The sequence below is a fragment of the Tenrec ecaudatus genome, chromosome X (assembly GCF_050624435.1).
Source record: "Tenrec ecaudatus isolate mTenEca1 chromosome X, mTenEca1.hap1, whole genome shotgun sequence".
NCBI classification, from domain to species: domain Eukaryota; kingdom Metazoa; phylum Chordata; class Mammalia; order Afrosoricida; family Tenrecidae; genus Tenrec; species Tenrec ecaudatus.
In genome coordinates this window covers 75,638,063-75,658,949 of record NC_134548.1, presented here as the reverse complement: position 1 = coordinate 75,658,949, position 20,887 = coordinate 75,638,063, and the positions used below count along the sequence as shown (strand labels likewise).

The 20,887-nt window shown below is 40.3% G+C and overlaps 1 protein-coding gene across 2 annotated transcripts in view; it reads left to right on the top strand.

The window, feature by feature from the left end:
- The window catches only part of OPHN1 (oligophrenin 1), a 369,115-nt gene that overhangs the window by 49,603 nt on the left and 298,625 nt on the right, over positions 1-20,887 (top strand). For both annotated transcript variants that reach the window (XM_075538125.1, XM_075538124.1), the window contains exons 3-5: positions 8,838-8,933; positions 10,739-10,800; positions 20,676-20,747. In XM_075538125.1, the coding sequence (XP_075394240.1) occupies positions 8,838-8,933; positions 10,739-10,800; positions 20,676-20,747 (230 nt within the window). The remainder of the gene's footprint in view (positions 1-8,837; positions 8,934-10,738; positions 10,801-20,675; positions 20,748-20,887) is intronic.

Below are 20,887 nucleotides of genomic sequence, written 5' to 3'. Positions count from 1 at the left end.
CCGGATCAGATATGCAGATGACACAAACTTGCTTGCTGAAAGTGAGGAAGACTTGAAGCCCTTGCTGATGAAGTCCAGGATTATAGCTTTCACTGTGGTTTACAACTCAATATAAAGAAAACCAGGGTCCTCACAAGTGAACCTCGTATCATGAAAAATGGAGAAAAAAATTGAAGTTGTCAGGGCTTTTGTCTTAACCTGGATCCACAGTCAGTGCTAACGGAAGCTGCTGTGGAGATGAGATCAAGCATTGGGAAAATCTACTGCATGCGATTTCTTTAAATTGTTGAAAAGCAAGGATGTCACTTTGAGGACTAAGGCACACCTGACCCAAGACATAGTATTTTCAATCACCTTCCATGCATATGAAAGTAGGCCATTGAATCAGGGAGAAGGAAGAAGAATTGATGAATTTGAATTATGATGCTGACAAAGAGTATTGAAAATACAATAGGGTGCCACAGGAAGAAACAAATTTGTCTCGTGACAGTACAGTCAGAATTCTCCTTAGAGATTAAGAATAGCAAGACTTCTCAAGTACTTTGTACATGTTGTCAGGAGGGACCAGTCTGGAATAAGACATCATGCTTGGTGAAGTACAGGGCAGTGAAAAAGAGGCAGACCTTTAACATGATGGACTGACACAGTGACTGCACCATAAGAACAACTGTGCTCAAACATAAGAACAATTGGGAAGATGGCACAGGACCAGGCAGAATTTCATTCTATTACACATGGAGTCACTATGAGTGGAAACTGACTTGAATGCACCTAACAACAACAACAACAACTGAGTCAAAGTCAAAGATGTCCCCAAGGAAACCAAGGATATGGCTTGTTTCACACCCATTATTGATGTGGGAATCTTAAAGATTCCCTCAAGGACAAAAGCATGTGATTTGGTTCACACCCTCGAACAAGTCTTACTCCCACCCTTTTCCTGTCTGTTAGTATAATAGACAATGCCTTCCAAAATGGGACTCTAACCACAGGAGTATGCAGTCCCAAAGTATAATATATAAGGATTTATGGCTAGGAGGGTCATATTAATTGACTATAACTCATCCATACTCCCAATGAGACTTAGTCAGGCTGTGACCTAATTGAGAGGTTGGAAGCTATCCATATCCAAATTGGCAAAACCTAATCATTATATTGCCCTCCGCTTCCTTTTTTAAAAATTATTATTAGTTGGGATTTAATGCTTATATCATTCCATATTTCATTCACGCCAAGTAGCATTTTACAATTGCTACCACGGTTTCCAAACATTCTTTTTCTACATGGACTCCTTGACATCAGCTAATATTAACAAACAGACACTGAAGAAAACAATACAAACCAAAAATATGGAAAAATTTGCAAACTGGTCCAGCCTGCATTCTATAGGGGGGATCTTCTGGCAAAATTTTAACAGTTCAGGTCAGATTTTTGATCTGCTATACTCCTCTCTCCCAAGCACTCCATTTAGTGACCACTTTCCTCCCATCCCTCAATTTTAGATAGGGGGCGTTTTCCAGAGGCTTATTTCCTATAAAGTTCCACAAGTGAATCTTGAGCTTCCGCTGTCATCCAGTGCTTGCTGCAAGCCTGGCTCTCACAATTTAGGCTCTGATACTGAGCCTTCCTTCGAATTCCAATCCTTCAGTGACTTCTTCCATGTGGACTTAGTTGATATTACACTTAGGTGGCTGCTTGAAGACCCAGACTCACTTTTATCTGATAGCCAGGTACCATCTAAATTCTTCGCCACATTTTGCTACAGCACCCATCCCTATATCTTCTGCGATCCCTTCCTGAGGATGAGTTTTGATCAGGGCCATGGTGCAAGTGGGCAAATTGTTCTTAAGTTGGAGCTAGGGTTTAGTGCAAACCCCAAACTCATTCCTAGATCTGTGCTTTTTCCCCCTAATTTTAATTTAATTTTCAACAGTTTTATTGGCAAACATTTTACATATCATACAACTGAATAGTTCAATCAATATAAGGAGAATTGTACAATGAGCACCACATCTGTCTTAGAGCACTGCCCGCCCCCCAGCTTAATTGCCTTTAAAATTAGTTGTGCAATCATCAGTTGTAGTACTCCCTCCCCACTTCTGTCTTCATTATTTCCTCCCCAAATCACCTTTCCCTCCTTATTACCCGCCTTCGCCCATGGCTGCATTGCCTATAACACCTTGTATCAGTTATTATCATTTTACATCTATAACACCTTGTGTCAGTTATTATCATTATGCATCTACTCCTCCTGGGCTTCACAGCTGGGAAACCTAGCAGAAGACAAGGAAAAACAAACCACACTAAAGAGGTAAGGATAAAATCATTTTAGTAAAAAGACAAAAATACAAATAATGTGTGAGTGGGAGAAGACGCCCATCAACATTCAAAATGTCAGGTAAGAAATTTCTGTCATGGAACTTCTAAGAGATACTTGACCCAGAACAAATTCAAGTTGTGTCCATAGGGAGGTCAACTGGCCAAGTATCAAGTTCGATCCAGCATAAGCAACATTTCAATAGTCTCTGCCTGATAGTAAGGCTGTTCATGACTCTTGCCTTTGGCTAGAGCGGATCTGCTGGCAGCTCGGTCTTGTTAGATCAGTGGTTCTCAGCCTTCCTAACGCTGTGACCCTTTAATAAGTTCCTCATGTTGTTGTGACCCCAACCATAACATTATTTTTGTTGCTACTTCATAACTGTAATTTTGCTACTGTTATGAATCGTCATGTAAATATCTGATATGCAGGATGTATTTTAATTGTTACAAATTGAACATATTTAAAGCATAGTGATACATCACACAACAATTTGTAATTCTATATTGTGAAATTTATTTCTAATTACAAATGAAATTTTGTCTTGAAGCTTGGTGTAGCATGGGTAAGAGTGCTAATATAACTACATTGCAACATTTTGCGACAGTATAGGTAAAAAGCCAACATCAGTGGGAAGGTTGAGATAGCCTCTTTCTCACGAGATCAGAAATTCTCAGGGGAGTGAAGATCATCTTCCACAATAAGCCTACTTCTGTAGTTAGACTTGATAACCAACAAGCTGGAAAACCCTGTTTCACTAAGATATGCTATGACTGCAAACACTTGATGCAGAATTTTGTAACTGTCATTGCAGAGAAATCAGTTCTTGCTGTATCACTGGTTAATAAGTTCAATGAACTTGTTAGATTTCTTGTGGGAGAGATGTACCTCGGTCCATGGCTTCGTGCGAGAAAGAATTCACACCGAAGCCTGGCTTGTAATTCAAGTGAGTCTTATAAAGGTTAGCAGCAGTTTCAGTTTTTACAGTACAAGCCAGACAGAGTCCTAGGCATGGTTGTGAGGAACTGCCTCTCCGGACTGCAGCCTGGCCGCTCTGGGCCCTCAGCCTGCTGGTGCTGCACTGTGTAGCAGCTGCTGGGAGAGACAGTGCCAGAGCAAACTTCTGGCTTTTCAGGTCCGCCTCCCCCACCCCCGTCCCTTCAGTAGGCATGATCGACAATACTGGTCAACCACGTTGTATGGAATCAAATTCATCTGGCCTAGATGGCCAATCTAGGTGTGCTGCCCACCTAGGTGTACCCCCTTCCTGGCCTGGAGCTGGAACCTAACACACTTCTCTTGTTTGACTGTGAATGGGCTACTGGCAAGTGTAAATGGGGTGTCAGGTAGATTTGGAAAGTATGATGAAATTTCATCTGCAAGCATGTACAAGTGTTCTTTCCCAGAAATTGTCGTTGTAGTCCTTTTGTCTGGTTCAGTGTCATGTTCCGCAAAGAAAGCAGATAAGGTAGGCAACATGTAAATATTATTTTCATCAAATTTTTTTGGCCAAAGTTGAAGTTTCATTAGGAATGATTGGGTCTTTTCAGACAAATCGAGGCATGTTACATTTGGTTCTTGCAGTGATAAATTGAACTTATTCAAGATGGCAAACATGTCGACCAAGTAAGCTATTTTCTGAAATTCTCGTTTATCACTGAAAAGTGCTTCGAACTGTGGTCTTGCTTTCATGTTTAAAAAAGGTTTTGAGTTCATCACAAAGCTCAAAAACACGTTTTAAAACTTTTCCTCTTGACCACCATCTCACTTCGGTGTGAAATAGAGTATTATTCGGCGCATCCAGTTCCTTGCACAGTTGCGAAAGCAGTCGACTGTTTAAAGTGCTCGCCTTTACAAAATTGACAGAACTTATGATGCTTTTCATTACTTCTTGTAACGCTTGTGGCAGCGTCTTCATTGCTAATACTTGTCAATGAATCGTACAGTGAGTTGCGATGACTTGTGGTGACTCATTCAGTACCAAACGTTGAAATCCAGATTGACATCCTGGCATAGCTGGAGCACCATCTGTGCAAACACCACAAACCTTTACCCAAGAGATCTTCTGCTCTTTCAGAACTGAACTAACTGTGTCAAATATATCACTTGCAGTAGCTGTTGTTTCAAGAAGTTTACAAAAAAGAAACTCATCTATAAAGTCGCTATCATTAATGTACCTCATGTAAATCAGTAACTGTGAACAGTTTGCAATGTCTGTAGATTCATCAAGCTGGATGCTCAATATTGGAAGTGGAGCAGATTTAACTTCCTGGATAACCTGATCAAGAATATCAGCAGACATGTCATCTATTCTTCTGTAGACAGTGTCATTAGATAAGGAAATTGCACTCAATTTCGTAACAATTTCATCTGCAATCATAACTCGAACATTGTCTTTGGCCGCTGGCAACAGTAAATCCTCAGCAATAGTGTGAGGTTTCATAGCTCTGATGATTCTGAGTGCCACCAAATATGAAGCTTCAACGGCTGCTACATTTCGTTGTGATACTTGCCACCAGTGTCAAGTCTGGCTTTCTCGAGTCCATCAACTTTGCTTCTAAAATCGTTGGTATTCTTGCCGGCAATGCTCGGATGCTAGCTATCTAAATAGCATTTTAATTTGTTTGGCTTCATAGATTCAGCTGATAGAACTTCACAACAAATAACACATTGCAGTTTCTCAATTCCTGCTGTAATTCTTGAGGTGAAAACATACTGTAAAAATCCCTCACTATATATTCTTTTCTTAATGTTCTTCTCTATACAATCCATTGTCATGGGATGAGTTGCTAATGAAAATAATATATAACAATAACTTTAATAATATAAAAGATGATACATGGCATAATTCAGTCAATTAAGTTCAACAAAGTTTCTTATGATTTACCATTCTGTCTTGTTTTTTTTTTTAACATACCTGTTACTATCACAAGGGGGGCAGTATTCACTTCAACTACAGCTGAATATAAAAAGACCTATCAGCATCCAGATTAAGTTCCCATGGTACAGATCTTTTTTTGTTTGCAGTAGTTGATGATTTTACTGTACATGATTTTATATTTATCCTGTAATTATAATTCATGAAGTGTCGTTTTACCTCCATTACTGCTTCTTTCAACACAGTAGCTGCTTTTAACAGAGTAGCTGCTTTCAACACCGCAGCTGCTCTCTACACGTGTGACTGGTCAGCATAAGTACATTATGGTGCCAATCGTGTCACATACACCTGTATTTGTGTGAGGTGTATGTAATTGGGTTGATGAGATGATGTCATCCCGCCAGGTACTCGTATGTGGGCGTATCTACATGTGGGTGGACCTGCCTGGCAACTGATAGAGGAGCCACACGTCTCGGTTCCTAAGGCCATTGGAAATGTGTTTTCCTATGGTTTTAGGCGACCCCTCTGAAGGGGTCGTTTGATCCCCAAAGGGGATGAGACCCACAGGTTGAGAACCGCTGGATTAGATACTCTGCAGATGGGTGTTGGGCTCCCACTGTCTTCCACAGCTTTCTGCAAATTGTGCCTTCATAATTTTAGCTACAATCCTTTTCTGTTTGCCATATCTGTATTTTGTCATGGTTATCTTTGGATCACATAAGCTGGTGTGAGTCTTTCATATGTTGACATAGTTCTCCTTGCTTAGATGGCTGCTGGTTTGAACACAAGGTTTTAAGACCCCAGACACTATTCAGATTGATAGCCAGGGATCATCTTTCTTTGCCATACATTGCTGTAGTTCCTTTATCTTCAGTGAACATTTCATGAAAGTGAGTATTGAGCCATGCCATGATATAAGAATTAATTGTTCTTAAATTGGAGCTGATATGCAACAGGAAGGGGTTGTACAGAGGCATACATGTGACAGGAGGGAGATGAGCTAAGGTGTACATGCAATAGGAAAGGGTTATCCTGGAGACATATATGTTGTGGCAGTTACATAATCTCCTGTTAACTTGAGCGAAGGGGTGGAATCTAGCCTGTCAAATAGTTCACAGCTTGATGACATCATTTGGAGGCACCACGGAGATAAACAGCTCACTGGAGGCCAGACCCAGTCTCTGTGCCTTTCCTTTTTTGCTGTTGAAACACTCAGTGCTGGAGGAAACATGGAGACCTATGTCAACATTGAGATGCCTTCACTGCCACTGGATCCACAAGATCTTCTACCCACTGGCCTGTGATCTTCCTGCATTTGGCATCTTGCATGTCCTGCATGTGTCTAAAGAGGAACTTATGCGGGGAGGAGATGAGCCAGTCAGGATGCAGTGTAGCAACAATGAAACATACAACTTCCCTCTAGTTCCTATATGTTTTCTCTCTACCACTATCATGATCCCAAAGCTACCTTACAAATCCAGCTAGACCAGAGGATGTACACTGGTACAGATAGGAACTGGAAACACAGGGAATCCAGCACAGATGATCCCATCATGACCAGTGGTGAGAATGGCCATACTGGGAGAGTGGAGGGAAGGTGGGGTACAAAGGGGGAACCAATTAAAAGGATCTACATATAGCTTCCTCTCTGGGGGACTGGCAACAGAAAAGTGGGTGAAGGGAGACGTCGGGCAGTGTGAGATAGAATAAATAATAATTATTTGTAAATTGTCAAGGGTCCACGAGGGTGTGGGGAGCGGGGAGGGAGGGGAAAATGAAGAGCTGATATCAAGGGCTCAAGTAGAAAGCAAATGTTTTGAGAATGATGATGGCAACAAATGTACAAATGTGCTTGACACAATGGATGGGTGTATGGATTGTGATAAGAGTTGTACGAGCCCCCAATAAAATGATTTTTTTAAAGAAAAAATAAAGAACTTAGGGACTAGTATTGTACATATGGGCTAATATCGGACTTATGGACTAGATCTGGACTGGGCTAGCATATTTTCTCAATATACAGTTGCTCTTGTATATAAAGCTCTTTCTTATACACATATGAGTGATAAGAGTATCTCTGGATGTGTTTCTCTAGTCAACCTGGAATAACATCCATGTGACAAGAAGACACATATGTCACTAGATGGGTGGGCTCTAGAGTCAAGATGATGGCCTAATCTTGTTCTTCTCTGAGCTGGCTTGACTATAGGTATCTTTGAGCTCTTCTCCAGGGGGAAAATCTTTGATCGTTATCGGAAGGGAGTGGGCCCTACTTAAGGTGGGATAGACAATAGGGTCTGAGTGCCTTTGATGGCAGACCACCTTCAGACAGATAGCCCTAAAAAAAAAAAGAATTAATTGTTCTTAAGTTAGAGCTAGGATTCAGTGTGAGCCCAGAAGTCATTCCTGGATCTATGCTTTAAAAAAAATTGCTGTTACTTGGAAATTAATAAATATGTCCTATCACTCCATAGTTTAATCATGTCAAACATAATGGTACAATTGCTTCATAAGCAGTCTCCAAACATTGGCTTTCCTTCCTGGGCTTCTTGACATCATCTTCTTATCTCCTCTACCCTTGTATATTGTCCATCCCCCGCCCCCCAATCCTTGTTATGTTTTTTTCCCCTGTAGGCTCAAAGGCCCTGGGTTTCATTTACTGAAAAACAGTGAAACAAATAACACATCTTCTAGAGAGTGACCTCCCAAAGGCGGTACACATCTGGGACACACACTAATATGAATAAGCATAAGCAAAATATAACAGAATGACTGCCACAGGATTGCTGGAATAATACGTAGCCTACAGCACACTGATATAGCAAGATCTTGTTTGCCCTTTAGTGAGTAACGTACCACTCTTCGTAGACCTGTCATCTGCTTCATCAGACAGCATGTGTTTTCTGGCTTAAATCCTCAGCTTACAAGAGTGTTTGAGGTACAGTCCATCTCAACCAGTGGAGTTCCTATATGGGGTCTCAATGATGCAGCATCTGGAGCATACTGTGTGCCCCCCAAATCCAGGATTCATCGTCACAGTGTTCCCTGGCACCCAGCCTGGGTTCCTGGGATACCCCCAGGTGCCCTAGTTCAAGTTTGCCCACACAGTGCACACCACAAAAGACATGTCCCACCTAATGTTCCCCAAAGCATCCTGAATCTCTCTTCCCCCCACCTGGGGATCAGTCCTTTCTTCCCTCCCCTCAACAGACATGCACCCATGTTCCCCCAAACATGACAAGGGAGTCAAGTCACAGTCTGGTGTTTTGTGAAGGGGACTAGTGAGCGAAGAGCACAGCTGTGCTGTCTGTGGGATAACTGACCAAAAAGCCCTGGGTGGTCTTAGACTGAGACATGGTTTCACTTCTAAAGTCCCCAACTCAGCTTCGTCATCTGTAAATCTTGCAATCATTCAATGAGCTCTTCATGTGGATGATCCTACACTGGCATCATCTTCCTAGAATCCTTTTTAATATGTGGTTTTAGTTGCTCAGACCTTTTTCTACTGAAGGTCTGATCTTTAATTAACTCAATAAATTGCAAGTCAGTACTTGGCTGTCATTGTTCCTCCTTGCTTTAACAGAGATGAGATATCAAAAGGCCACAGTGTTGATTCTTTTTTCTGTCCCTCTTCCTTTTCAGATTACTCCTCTGCTGTTCAGAAATTTTCCCAGACCTTGCAGTCTTTTCAGTTTGATTTCATTGGGGACACATTGACTGATGATGAGATTAATATTGGTAAGTTTTCAGTTAAATGTGGTTGTGTGACTTTTTAGGCAAGTATGAGAATGTACGACGGTCTCCTTCGTTTGTACGTACAGAGTAATTGGGCTTTTCACCTTTTGTGGTCCAGTGTGAAGGCCTTGGGAGACTCTTTAAGAAGGAAGAGGAAGTATTATCTGTTGGTTTGGCTTCCCATTTGCATGAAAGCAATCATAGAATATTTCTTAATTCTGTACTAAAGTCATTGATCTAGCTGTCTGCAGGCGAACTTTTCTTTAAAGAATATAATACATGAAATATATTTTATAAAAAAGCAATACTAAAAATATTTTAAAAATGCTTTTCAGAATTGTTCAAAGTGATATTCTTCTAATCAGTAATGTCCCAGAGAATGTTTAATATTATAATGTATATATGTGCAATATAAGAATCTTTAAAATTATCTCACATATAAGTGCAATTTTTTGAGCAACATGAGGTTGGGTATCTCTTGGGAACGGAATATGACATATTTTTCTTTAACAGTTTTATTTAAGCTAGTAAAGATATCAGTTTCAAAACATTGTCTTCGTTCTTGTAAGGGGTCCAAACCAGTGTCTAGTGACCACCAATTCCATAACCTTGAGAGCAGTTATCTGCTTTTTCTCACACAAGGGTATTTCAGCTTTAAGGCTAAGGGAATATGTCAATTCCTCAAATCTGCTACAGGTGAGTTTGAGATAAAGCCTAGTTAACCTAGTAGGATTTCCACATTGTATCCCTCTGGTGTAGACTTCAAAAGGATCTTTTGCACCTCAAAAGCATAGAATCTAAAGTCTGAGTTATAGCACATGGCCTAGGTTACCAAGGGCTCAATAGAAACTAGGTCAAAATTGTCCAATTATGAACTTAGTATGGAGTCTTCCCCCTTTGGGCTCTATATAAGTATTTTAAAGCATTTTTCCCCAATGGGAGGTTGCTTCTCCCGCTTTACCCACCAACAGAAGTGTAGCCATCTTCTCTGAACCTTACATGCCCCTTCCCCTCATCTTGACATGACTCTCAAGTTAGGCTTGCTTATCTCTCCTGTCGGAGTGTCTTGATGTGGGTGACCTTAGCACAGTGTAGTACAGCAGCAACTGAGATGAGGAAGGGTCTGCTGCCTCTCCTCACTGCTTGAGAAACTGACTCCAGCTTTGTTGAGTTCTCCGTTCAAGAGGATTTTAATTTTAAGATGAACACATAAAGGGGGTTAAATATGGTTCATGGGCACTAGGCAGGCTCTCTATCTCATTGTTTGGGAGACTAGATTAGAAGATTATATTACTTCATAGCAGAAGACTGCCTTCATCTTGGTGTTTATCTGTTCATAAAATAAAAAAATAAGACAGTTTATAGTACTTGTTGCTATACCATCATTTAATTGGACCACCATAATTACTCTGAGGAAAATGTTATTAATATTTTACAAATGAGTAGACTGAGGCATGATGGTCTTAAATTAATTAACCAAATTTTGTTTATGTTGGTGAGGGACCTGAACCCTGTATTAGAATGAAAGAGCTACGTTTTCACAGCAAATGACCCCTCTCCAAATCTGTTTGCCTGTCTGTGAAATGAGAAAAGTCTTGTCTACTCCGAAGTGTAGCTGTAATGACTAAATGAAATGTTACCAATGAAACAGTCCAGAGTATTAATATATAAAAAGAAGCATTCATTAGCATTTGGCATGTTCCTCATGGTGTGTGAGTTTGGGGCATTCACCCTACCTCTTGTCCCACAGATCTCTGACCACCTGCACATCAAGCCATGAGATTAATTTACTTTATTTTTCATTTTAGCTGAATCCTTCAAAGAATTTGCTGAATTGCTCAACGAAGTAGAAAACGAGAGGATGATGATGGTAGGTCAACAACACTAGGGCTGGTGCTGAAATCATGACAGATCATAACTCAGATTATAGGAATTTTTTTCTTTTCTTTGCAGTTGTATTCATACTTTGATATTTCTCTTTTTTTGTACAAACTCATACTCAGAGGTTTGATGATGGACCCCTCACCCCCCAAAAATCCAAATGATTCCGATTCATGTGGGAATATAAAAAAAAAACCCTTGGAATTATTTTTCTAAGCTGTGCAATTAATTAATTTATTTTTTTTACAAAACAACCTTATCACCTTCAATGTACTCTCCATTATATGCAATACATTTGTCAAATCTGTGATTCCATTCTTAGGAACATTTTTCAAACTCATCTATTTGGATGACTGACAGTACCTCCCACATTTTTTTTGCTTTACTTCATCATTATCATCAAATTGCTGTCCTTTCATGTCCCTCTTAATTTGCGGAAACAAACAGAAGATGTATGGAGTAAAGCCAGTAAGGTGCATTGGGCCAGAGAGGCATGTGGTTTTTTGCCAAAAACTTGCACATTGAGATGACTGTGTGAGCAGGTGCATTGTTGTGGTGACAAAACGTGTCCTCCATCTGTCACAAATCAGGCCTGTTTTTTGTCGTACACTGTTATGTAATCTTTTCAGAACCTCTAAATAGAAAGCTTGATTAATAGTCTGACGGGGTAGAATGAACTCCAAATGCATCCCAAGTTGCCATTTCACCTATTTTGAAATGAGAAAACCACTTGAGTTTTTCCCATAGCGCTGTCCTTTTAAACTGTGTTCAACATCAGAACAGTTTTTGCAACATTATTTCCAAGAAGGAAACAAAGTATCACAGCTGCATGCTGTTCTCTTAAATCAGCCATCAGAAAACATGAGGTTTGAGTGGAACTGCTTTCACAAAAAACATTCACGGTGACCACATGACCGCACTGAGTGCACTAATTCAGAGCAGATTTCTTGACGCCCAGTGGTAAAAATGCATACTATGAAGGCTCTGCTCTGTCCAGCACGATTCCATTATTTTGTGGGTGCCCCATTATATAGAGAGTTTAAGTCTGTAAATCTTTATGGGAACAGATAAGGTTGGATATTAGGTAGAAGAAAATTAGTATAATTATCTCATCCCAGTTAATTTTTGTGACAAAATGTTTGAGTAGAGATTAAACTAGGCAGTTCAATTTGTTGACAGAAAGTGAAGTCTTCTGTAATCCTTACTAAATTATCTTATTAGTTTAGTAATAATTGTAAAATAAAGTTAAAAGAATTGTTTGCTGTTAAGGAAAACAAATATTGCCATTATTTGTAGTTGGATATAATTGTTTTATTAAAGCCAATGCTTTAAACTTTTTAGAAGTGATCTTTATGAGTGGTCTTCAGACCAGCAGAATCAATATCTCCTGGGAAATTATTAAAAATACAGACCCTCCAGTCCTACTCCAGACATACTAGGAAGTCCCATGGGAAAATCACGTGAGAGTCCATGTTACCAGAATTATTGAAATGTTCTTTACGTAGTCATTATTGGTTTGTATGAAGGATGTGAGAATAAGATGGCGATCTCTGGAGAGGGCTGCAAGCAGGTCTACCTTCCCTTTCATAGGCTAATTATTGGCATCTTATACTTCTTAAATCTACTTATTCTGATAGCAAGGATTCTTTCACTTGTAATATTTTTCCACCTTAGCAATAAGGTACTGACGTTTGAAACTATTGCTCATTGCTCTACTAAGCTCCTAGGAAGTAGGATTAATGGTAGGTCTTGGAGGTAGGGCAATTAGAAAATTAAAATGCTACCAACTAATTTGTTGACTTCAAACTTATGACTTAGTTTCTTTGACCCTTCTTTTCCTTATTTTTAAAATGATAGAAATTAATTCCTACCCTACATAACTGTAAATACTCTGAATGACATAGTGAATATGGAAGTGTTTTATAAAGGGTAAGAAATTATTTTTATTAGTGTTGTTTCTAGTTGTTACTGGTCTCCCCAAAATTCTTCTGTGGAAATATGACTTGGAAATTGCTTCTAAATATAGGGAGATTTGCTTTGAAAAATTTTTCTTTAGAGAGAGACCAATATGAGTATTTTTCCTGTGCAGCTTGGAAAATGGCAAGTCTTCACTTTACTAAATATTCAATCCGAAGTGTTTCTGAACTGCACCCAATGTTGATCTCAAAGGCTTTCACCCTTAAGCCACTAAAAATCTTAGTTATATTTCTTCATAAATAGTCATTGTTTCTTTATCCCTTTTGTGTCAATCTGGGTACATCACAGAAACAAATCCACAGAAACTCATATGTATATGAGAGAGCTTTATATAAAAGGTAAGTGCACATCAAGAAAACATCCCAACCCAGTGTTGCCCAAGCCCACAAGTCCAACATTAGTCCATATGTCCACCACCAATCCACAAAGTCCTCCTCCCTCTAACAAAACACACGCAGTGATGCCGACTGCAGGAGGAAAGCCGAATCAGTGAGCATGTAAGCATCTCAGCGCTGGCAGGGGTATCTGCACGGCTGCTCCAGCACCCAGGGCTGGATTGGGGTAGGTCCATGTGGCTTCTCCTCAGGGATGTCTTGCAGGAAGTGAGCCTTGCCAGTTAAAGCAGGGAACTGGCTAAGGCAGCTGCACCCTGGTCTGACCATCAGAGACCAAGAGACCTGAGAACTAGAAAGGCAAGGCTTACAGAGCCATTTATCTCTCCACCCTTCAATTAACCCCACATGTGTTTATTGGCCAGGTTGGCACAGTAAACTTTAACTACCTCACCTTTTATTTACTTAATAACAAAGGTCTAAAATAATGAATAGGTCTCTTATTTTTTGAGAGGATATTTTTCCTTTCTTCTTGTTGGCTCTTTGCCACAAGATTGACTCATATTCTTCTTCCTCTAATTATATTGTGCCCCATCATCCCCATAACTGTTTAATCACATGAATATTGCTTTTTTAAAAAATTTCCCACTTAATTCTAGTAATACTTTGAAAGGACTTGTCACACCATGACAGGGAGGCATTATTTGATTGCACTTTTAGTATTTTTGAATCTGGCATTGCTCACTTATCTTGTACTTCTATAACAAATACCACAAGGGTGGTATTTATTCGCTCATAGTTTAGGAAGCCAGAAATTTAAATCCAGAGCGGCAACTCTAGGGAAAAACATTTACTCCCTGGGAGTTCAAGGAGGTAGCGAAGCCTGGCATTTCTCTCTTGACAGTAGCTACTTTTTGTCTTGCTGTTTGTGTTACGCAGAGTTCTTTAGAGAAACTAAACCAGGACACTTATGAATATATATATATATATATATATATATATATATATATAAAGTTTAGACAGCGAGAAGGAGTATAACAGCTAATTACAGAGGGCTCAGTTTAATTCACTTTCATGAAATGTGGGATTATAAAGATACTTTTCCCCCAGCTTTGTCTCCCCCAAAGATATGGCAAACATTAGAGACTATTTGTCAGCATATGGTGGGAGGTCAGATGCTTAGAGACATCCTCCCTGTAGGCAGTCAGTTGCCAGACAACTGTCTGGTCTCACCACAGGTAGGACCCATTCTCTGCTGTTAAGGACAGTGGGCTACTTCTCCCAGAATGCTTGAAGCTATCAGTCTGGTCCACAGTAGGTGGGGTTCACACCCTACTGATAATGGTTTCAATGGTGAGCCAGAGAACAGGTCAAACCTGCTCAGTGACAGTCAAAGTTAGGCTGCCATCCTGAATTAGGATCAGCTCATCTCCTCACATGTGTGCCCCCAATCCCTCCCTTTTCTATTGCTTGTATAGCACTAGACTGTAACCCCTCATTGCTCTAAAACTTTTAGTGCAATCCCTTCCTGTGAAGTATGTCTTCACCTGTAATTAGAGTGCTTGCAGGTCCGCAGAGAATATATAACCTTGGTTAGCAATAAATCTCGTTCTCTCTCCACGTGGACCACCAAGTTACCAAGTAAGCATGCTACCATGAAATGTGTCTGCTCCATTATTTTAATCTCTTCTATCTCTCATACTCTCTATAACTTTACTATAATCTTTACTTACTGTTGCTGTACAATTGTGGCTACTGGACCTTTGATGATTTGTTAGGGGCTGGTTTCCCTGAGTGTGGAACAGTTAATATACTGGAATTCTTTCAACTCATGTGGGCTGCCGGGGCCCAAGGTCAAGGAAGCAGACAGCAGAGTCTTCCCTCAGGCAAGGCAGGTTGAGTCTGCCCTCAGGCAGCAGACAGTAGGATGGCTTAGCAACAGTCAGTGGCTTGGGAGCTTAGCAAACCAGACCCTGATGGAATCTCGAGCTCAAGCATGGCAACGGGATCCAACAGTCTCAAGCTCAACAATGTACATAGCAGCAGCATGGTGGAGCGGTCTCAAAGGAGCCTCAAGCTCTAGTGACAGGATCCACAAGTTGACTTGGCCCACAGGTAGTGTAGCACACAGCTTGAGGCAGAGAACTAGCTAAATCAGGAGCACAATGGTCCAATTACCAGGAAGCCAGAGGGAGATGGGATGCTGGCTGTCTTTATTTCAATTGTCCTCCAATTAAGCTGTGACACAATAAACCTAACTATCACAGTCATGAAAGTTGAGTAGCTAAAGCAAATGGAGAAAAAAAAGGATGAAGTAAATGCTGAACAGAAGAATTAGCTTTCAAGAAGAAAAACTAAAATATTATAATGAAACATGTAAAGATCTGGAGGTATAAAGCCAAATAGTAAAAATACACTCAGCATATCTCATGCCAAACAAAATGAAGAAAAAAATGAAGCCACAAGTTGAAATATTGAAGGAATCTGTAGTCAAAATACTACATCAAAAGAAGCATCAACTAAGCGAAGTAAGCCAAGCGCAAAAGGACAAGTACAACATGAGTTTGCTGAGGTAAGTTTATTAAAAAGAAAGAAAGAAAAAGAAAGGAAGAAATAGAAATGCAAAAGCGACACAGGGAAAAAGCTACTGTATACAAACATTCCAGGGTTGAGGTCCAGGTAGTATGGAAGGGGCCAGACGAAATCCAGGGGTACATATGATAGCCAACTAAAAAGGAGGCTGGGGCGGAAAGGAAAAAAAATAGATAGAAATATGTAGCGGGAGAATAGGGCACTAAGCCACCCAAGGGGAGGGTATTGCTTATATCTCCACAGAGAAAGAGGGACCAGAGGTAAATTCAGTGTTCTGGGATTCGAATGTAGCATTCTGGTATGGAGAGGGGAGCCACTGGAGGGGCCTGAGGGCCCAGCCCCAATCCCAGCTATGTGGACAACTGCCCCTCCATCCAGAAGAATTTACTTTAGAGGATAGCACTGAAGTTGCAGCTCGGGGAGAGGGACATGTCTGATCAGAGCACATGGGAGCAAATGAAGGGGGAAGAAAAGAGAGTGGAACACATCCTGGCCCACTAAGCCTTGAGGACTATATCCCCACTCTGAACAGCCAATGCATAGAGTAGACCATATGGCTGATCCCACTATAAGACATGATGTCCCTCGCTGACCCATGGCCCTACGGGGGACAACACTGCAGACTCAGTATCAGGATTGGCCCGGTCTGACCCCACCACACTGAGGCAACACACTAAGGGTGTATAGTAGAACAATGACAGGAGCAGAGCAGGGAGCTCCGGAGGGAGACAAAGGATAGACGTTAGGGCCAGAGTATGGCATCCCATCAGACTCGACTGGAGGCCACGCCTAGAGGTCAAAAAACAGACCTTGATTTATTTAACGGTTTTTCTTTTTTAATTTATTTTTTTCGTGATCATTGGTTTTCGTTGTTGTTGTCGTCATAGTGTTCTCTTTTGTCACTTTGTCTTGCTATGCCTTGTTTTTATGTGCATATTATTATCTCTGCAGCTCTGTCTACATAAAATAGACTGGATGAACAGTCTGGAGGAGAAAACAATGGGACCAATGATACTGGGGGGACATGGGGGAGGGGGAGTTGGGGGTAAGTAGGTGGTGTTGACCAACCCAGGGACAGGCGGCAACAAGTTCCATAATTAGTGGCAAGGAGGATGAGAGAGGTCTGGTAGTGATTCAGCAAGGGCAATGTGACCCAGAGAAATTAATGAAACCCAAATGAAGGCTGAGCATGATAGTGGGACAAGAGGAAAGTAAAAGGAAATAGAGGAAGGAACTTGGAGACAATGTGTATTTATAGAGGTCTAAATACAGGCATGTACATAAGTAAATATATTTATATAGGATGGTGAGCAAATAGATCTATGTGCATATATTTGTAGATTTAGTATTAAGGCAGCAGATGGACATTGGACCTCCACTCAAGTACTTACTCCATGCAAGGACATGCTGTTTTATTAAATTGGCATTCCATGATGCATACCTTCCTGACACGATCGCTGAAGACAAATGTGCACATAAGCTAATGTGGTGAAGAAAGCTGATGGTACCCGGCTATCAAAAGATAGAGTGTCTGGAGTCTTAAAGGCTTGCAGGTAAACAAGCCGCCGTCTAGCTCAGAAGCAACAAAGCCCACATGAAAGAAGAATACCAGCCTGTGTGACCACAAGGTGTAGAAGGGATCAGGTATCATGTCATTGTGTCCCGAACTTCCTGATATGATCACTGAAGACAAATGTGTGCATAAGCAAATGTGGTGAAGAAAGCTGATGGTGCCTGGCTATCAATAGATACCCCCCCCCCGCAAAAAATAGATACCCCATTTGGGGTCTTACAAGCTTAAAGATAAACAAGTGGCCATCTAACTGAGAAGTAACAAAGCCCACATGGAAGAAGCATACCAGCCTGTGTGGCCACGAGATGTCGAAGGGATCAGGTATCAGGCATCAAACAACAAAAATCATATCATTGTAAATGAGGGAGAGTCCAGAGTGGAGACCCAAAGCCCATGTCTACACAACTGGATACCCCTTTACAGAATGGTCTTGGGGAGGAGACGAGCCAGTCAGGCTGTAGGGTAGCAACAATGAAACATACAACTTTCCTCTAATTCTTAAATGCTTCCTCCCCAACACTATCATGATCCCAATTCTACCTTCCAAATCCGGCTATACCAGAGGATGTGCACTGGCACAGATAGGAACTGGAAACACAGGGAATCCAGGAAAGATGATCCCTTTAGGACCAGTGGTGAGAGTGGCGATACCTGGAGGGTGGAGGGAAGGTGGAGTAGAAAGGGGGAACTGATTATAAGGATCTACATATAACCCCCTCCATTGGGGACCGACAACAAAGTGGGTAAAGGGAGACATTGGAGAGTGTAAGATATGACAAAGTAATAATAATTTATAAATTATCAATTGTTCATTAGGGAGGGAGGACTAAGGAGGGAGGGGAATGATGAGCTGATATCATGGACTCAAGTAGAAAGCAAATGTTTTGAGAATGACAAGGGCAACAAATGTACAAAGGTGCTTGACACAAGGGATGTATGTATGGATTGTGATAAGAGTTGTACGAGCCCCCAATAAAATGATTTAATTAAAAAAACATCAAAAGATTGCTGTAATACAGTTTTTGTACCACAAAGAATTGATCAGCATTCATCTATTTTAAGAGATAGTACATGATAGAGAAGCAATGGTATTTGAATGAAGTAGTCCAAGCTGCATTGGAAGCAATACCAAAAACAAGTCTCCTGGAATTGACAGAATACAAGTTGATATATTTCAACAAGCTGATGAAATACTCACTTGTCCTAGCCAGATTTGGAAGACAGTGACCTAGCCAAACAACTGGAAGAGATTTGAGTACATTCCAAAGAAAGGTTACCCAACAGAATATGGAACAATGTAATTAATATAATAGAACATTATGCAACAGTTTTATTAATATCCCATGTAAGTAAAATTTTGCTGAACATACTTTCAAAACAATTTTAGGTATTCATCAGAAGGGAGCTGCCAGAAATTCAACTGAATTCTAAAGAGAATGGAATGAAGTATATTGTTGCTGACATTAGATGGATCTTGCCTGAAAACTGAGAATATCAGAAAGTTGTTTACTTGTGTTTTCTTCTATATGCAGAAATATTTATGTGGATCATAAACTTGGGTGGAATAAGTCTTATCAGTGTGTGATATGGAAATGACATGAGCTTGCTCTCTGAAAGCAGGGAGGAAGGAAAACCTTATTTTAAGTATCGCAGCTCTCGGGATGGATTACAACACAATGTAAAGAAGCCCTAAATCCTCATAATTATACTAATAGAAAAAATCATGATAAAGTTTGAAGTTATCAAGGATTTTGTCTTGTTTGGATCCACAACGAATGCCTTTGGGAGCAGCTGTCAAGAGATCAAAATATGAGTTGCATTAGACGAATCTGCTGTATAAGACCTCTTTAGAATAAGGAAAAGCAAAGTTGTTACCTTGAGGACTAAGGTGCACCTGATCCCAGCCATGGTATTTTCAATGGCCTCATATGCATGTGAAATTTGGACATTGAATAACGAAAACATGTTATCAGGAGAGACCAGTAACTGGAGAAGCTGTTGTTAGTTGCTATCAAGTCAGTTCTGACCCTTATTGACCTTATACACAACAGAATGAAACACTGTCAGATTCTACAGCATCCTCACAATTGTTCCTGTGCCTGAGCCCATTATTGCAACCACTGTGTCAAGCTGTCTCCTCGAGGGCCTTTCTCTTTTTTGCTGCCCCTCTGCTTTACCAAGCAGGATGTCTTTCTCCAGGGACTGGTCTCTCCTAATAACATGTTTAAAGTATGTTAGATGAAGTCTCACCATCCTTGCCTTTAAGGCACACTCTGGCTATACTGGTTCCAACACAGATTTGTTTGTCCTTTTAGCAGCTCTGGTACTTTCAGCCTTCTTCTCCAGCACCACCATTCAAATGCATCAATTCTTCTTTGGCCTTCTGTATTCAATGTCCAACTTTCACATGCATATAAGGCAATTGAAAATATTGTGACTTGGGTCAGGTGTACCTTAGTCCTCAAAAGAGGTTTTGTGCAGCAGATTTACCTAATGCATCGTGTCATTGGATCTCTTGACTGCTGCTGCCTCTAGCATTGATTGTGAATCCAGGCAAAGCAAAATCCTCGACAACTTCAAACTTTTCTTCATTTATCCTGATGTTACCAGTAACCCAGTTGTTACGATTTTGGTTTTCTTTACATTGAGTTGTGTTCCATGTTGAAGGCAACAATTCTTGATCTTCATCAATAAGTGTTCAAGTCCTCCTCACTTTCAGCAAGCAAGGTTGGGTCATCTGCATATTGCAAGTTGTTAATAAACCTTCCTGCGATCCTGATGCCATGTTAGTCTTTATAAAATCCAGCTTCTCTGATGATTTGCTTAGCATATATAGTGAATAAGGATAGTGAAAGGATACAATCTTGGTGCACACCTCTACTGATTTTAAACCTTGCAGTATTCTCTTGTGATGTGTACACAATTGCCCCTTGATTGATGTACAAATTTTGAATGAGCACAATGAAGTGTTCTGGAATTCCAAATTCCTCTAAGGTTATCCATAGCTTATTATGATCCACAGAGCCTAATGCTTTGGCATAGTCAATAAAACACAAGTTAGACATCTGTCTAGTATTCTCTGCTTTCAGCCAAGTTCCCTCTGACTTTGCCAATGATATCATTTGTCCCAAATCCTCTTGATATTTTAGATTAAAAACTCAAATCAGACTGTCAGTAAAGTTCTAGAAAAATTCACTTAGTTTTCTCTTATTTCTTGTCTAAGTATTTTATTTTCTAAGCTCAGTATGGAATAAAGACTAACAAAATCAAATACACTAACCAAGAAACTTGTTAACACTTTGCAAGGAAATTGCTTTAGGAACAAAGAATCATATATCTGAACCTTGTTTATCCAAAAGTTATTTTTTTGTGCTTATTCTTTTTCTCTAGGTACACAATGCTAATGATTTGCTGATCAAGCCCCTGGAAAATTTCCGGAAAGAGCAAATAGGCTTCACCAAGGTACACTTTCTTCCAGTTCTATATACTTTTTATAACACTTGATTAGCCGATTTGTCTATCATTTATCACAGGTATAGGGGTTTGATTTATAAGTGAAAACTTGAATAGACAGAAGGTTTTAAAATCTAGAATTGCCTCTT